Genomic DNA, 1,906 nt, shown 5'->3' with positions numbered 1-1,906 from the left:
GGCTCTGCCCTGGCTCCGCTTGAGCAGACCCAGAAACAGACTCACCTGCCTGGTTGTTTTGTGGATCACTCTGCAGGCACATGATGCTGCAATTGCTGTGCAGTTAAACCCGCTTAACGGTGAAAGGTGAGCCACAGAAACTGTATATACAAGAGGTATAAAGCAGACCAGACCTAACCAAAGCGTGGAGAGAAGCTGAGAAGCTTGCTTTTTCTTCTTCTTTTTTTAAAAATGATGCTGCACCTGGCGGAGGTCAAGGCTGAGTTGGGGCCTCATGAGCCCCCACAGGTCCAGCTCTCATCCAGCCCATGAGCTGTGCCTGACGCTGAGCCAGCACCCGCAGACACTGACCTTGGGCACTGGGGCTTCTTGGTTGAGAAGGGACCTTTGGTGGTGAGGATGCCCAGGTTCCACCCACCCTGCCTTGCAGGACAGCCCTGTACCGGGGGGGATGGGGGCAGCAGTACCAGGGAAGGGCCTATCCCCAAGCCAGGAGGGTCCCAGGTGGGCTCCCTATCCCGACCTGTCCCCCAGTCCAGCCCTGCTCTGTGGCTCTCGTGTGTCCCTGCTTTGCTGGAGCCAGGGTGACCCAACTGCCGTAGGTGCTGGTGAGCCCGGGCTTGTGGGCGGTGGATGCTCTGGTTTCCACCTGCAGGAGCCAACCACCCAAATGCTTTCCCTGTTTCACCCCGCAGGTGCTCGGCTTACTGGTATGGGCTCTCATCGCCGACACGACGTACCACCTCCACGCAGCGTACAGCTGGGTGATGTTCGTGTCCATCTTCTTCTGGATAGTAACAGTCCTTTTCTTCGTGACTTACCTCCTGCAGCTTCAGCTGAAATTCTACATGGTCCCCTGGCCCCTTGTGGTGCGTAGCCGAGAGGGAGCAAGAGGGGGTCTCAAGTGGGAAACAACCTGGGGAAATGCTCCAAGAGGACCAGGGCTTCAGGTTTTCTGGGGCTGATGCAACAAAGTCCCCTGCACTTTGCACAATGACATGGTTTCATTCTGCCCCTCAGCTGCTTAGAAAATGTTCACAACAGGGAGCCCCGCATCAGTCCAGAAAGTTACAGCCACCGCATCACTGCTGCGGTCGTGGTGCCAAACAGAAACCTCTCGGTGCAACCTGGGGTGTGTTTAATGTGATGTTAACCTGGGGTTTGTTCCCAGCGTGAGGGGCTGGACCCTTTTCCTCTGGTTCTCCTGGGGAAGAGGCAGGGATGCGAAATTGAGCCTTTTGCTCATCCCTCGTCCCAGCATGGACGAGTCTGAGCCCAGACCTCACGACCTCCTCTTTGCCTTCCCCAGCTGATGATCTTCAATGCTGTGGCAACCATCCTGTACGTCACCGCCTTCGTAACATGCGCGGCCGCTGTGCAGCCTACGTCCTGGCGGCAGTGGGATTACAACCGGAGAGCCGCGGCATCTGTAAGTAGCAGCGGGCAGGTGAGTGCCATGGGGCTGGGGCGACCGCTGCGCTCACGCGTGGAGTGTGCTCCTCTTCCAGTTCTTTGCCTGCCTTGTGATGATCGCCTACGGGGCGAGCACTTTCTTCAGCTTCCGCGCCTGGAAAGGGCTTGGCAGCAACGCAGCCACCAGCCAAGTGAGTGACCACGCGTAAGGAGCGGACAGCAAAGCCCAGCCATGGGCCACCTTGGGTCATCTCATGCTGGGATCGGTGCCTAAGTGGCTCGGAGCCTCACCTGCCCCCAGGTCTGGTTCTTGGACCAGCCTGTGCCGGCAGCGATGGTCGGTACCGGATTGCATGGACGCTGCTCTGTGGTCTCTGATGATGCTTCCAGCTGATGTGCCCACAGCACAAACCCACCGGTGCCGTCACTGACAGCCTCGCTGGGAGGACAGGGACTCACTGGAGGCTGAAGCTCCTGCTTGTCCTTGGAGTTC

At 58.3% G+C, this 1,906-nt stretch overlaps 1 protein-coding gene across 1 annotated transcript; it reads left to right on the top strand.

The window, feature by feature from the left end:
- Window positions 1–695: 695 nt before the first annotated feature.
- PLLP (plasmolipin) lies at window positions 696–1,622 on the top strand (the record flags this gene model as incomplete). The annotated part of the gene is made up of 3 exons (XM_009702100.1): window positions 696–869; window positions 1,310–1,429; window positions 1,509–1,622. Coding segments are annotated over 3 exons (408 nt in total), but the record flags the coding sequence as incomplete, so codon positions are not given.
- Between the last annotated feature and the right edge of the window lie 284 nt (window positions 1,623–1,906).

Source organism: Cariama cristata, unplaced genomic scaffold, assembly GCF_000690535.1.
Source record: "Cariama cristata isolate BGI_N322 unplaced genomic scaffold, ASM69053v1 scaffold17836, whole genome shotgun sequence".
Taxonomy (NCBI): domain Eukaryota; kingdom Metazoa; phylum Chordata; class Aves; order Cariamiformes; family Cariamidae; genus Cariama; species Cariama cristata.
Note: the sequence above shows the minus strand (reverse complement) of the source record. Positions and strands in the feature narration are given on the sequence as shown.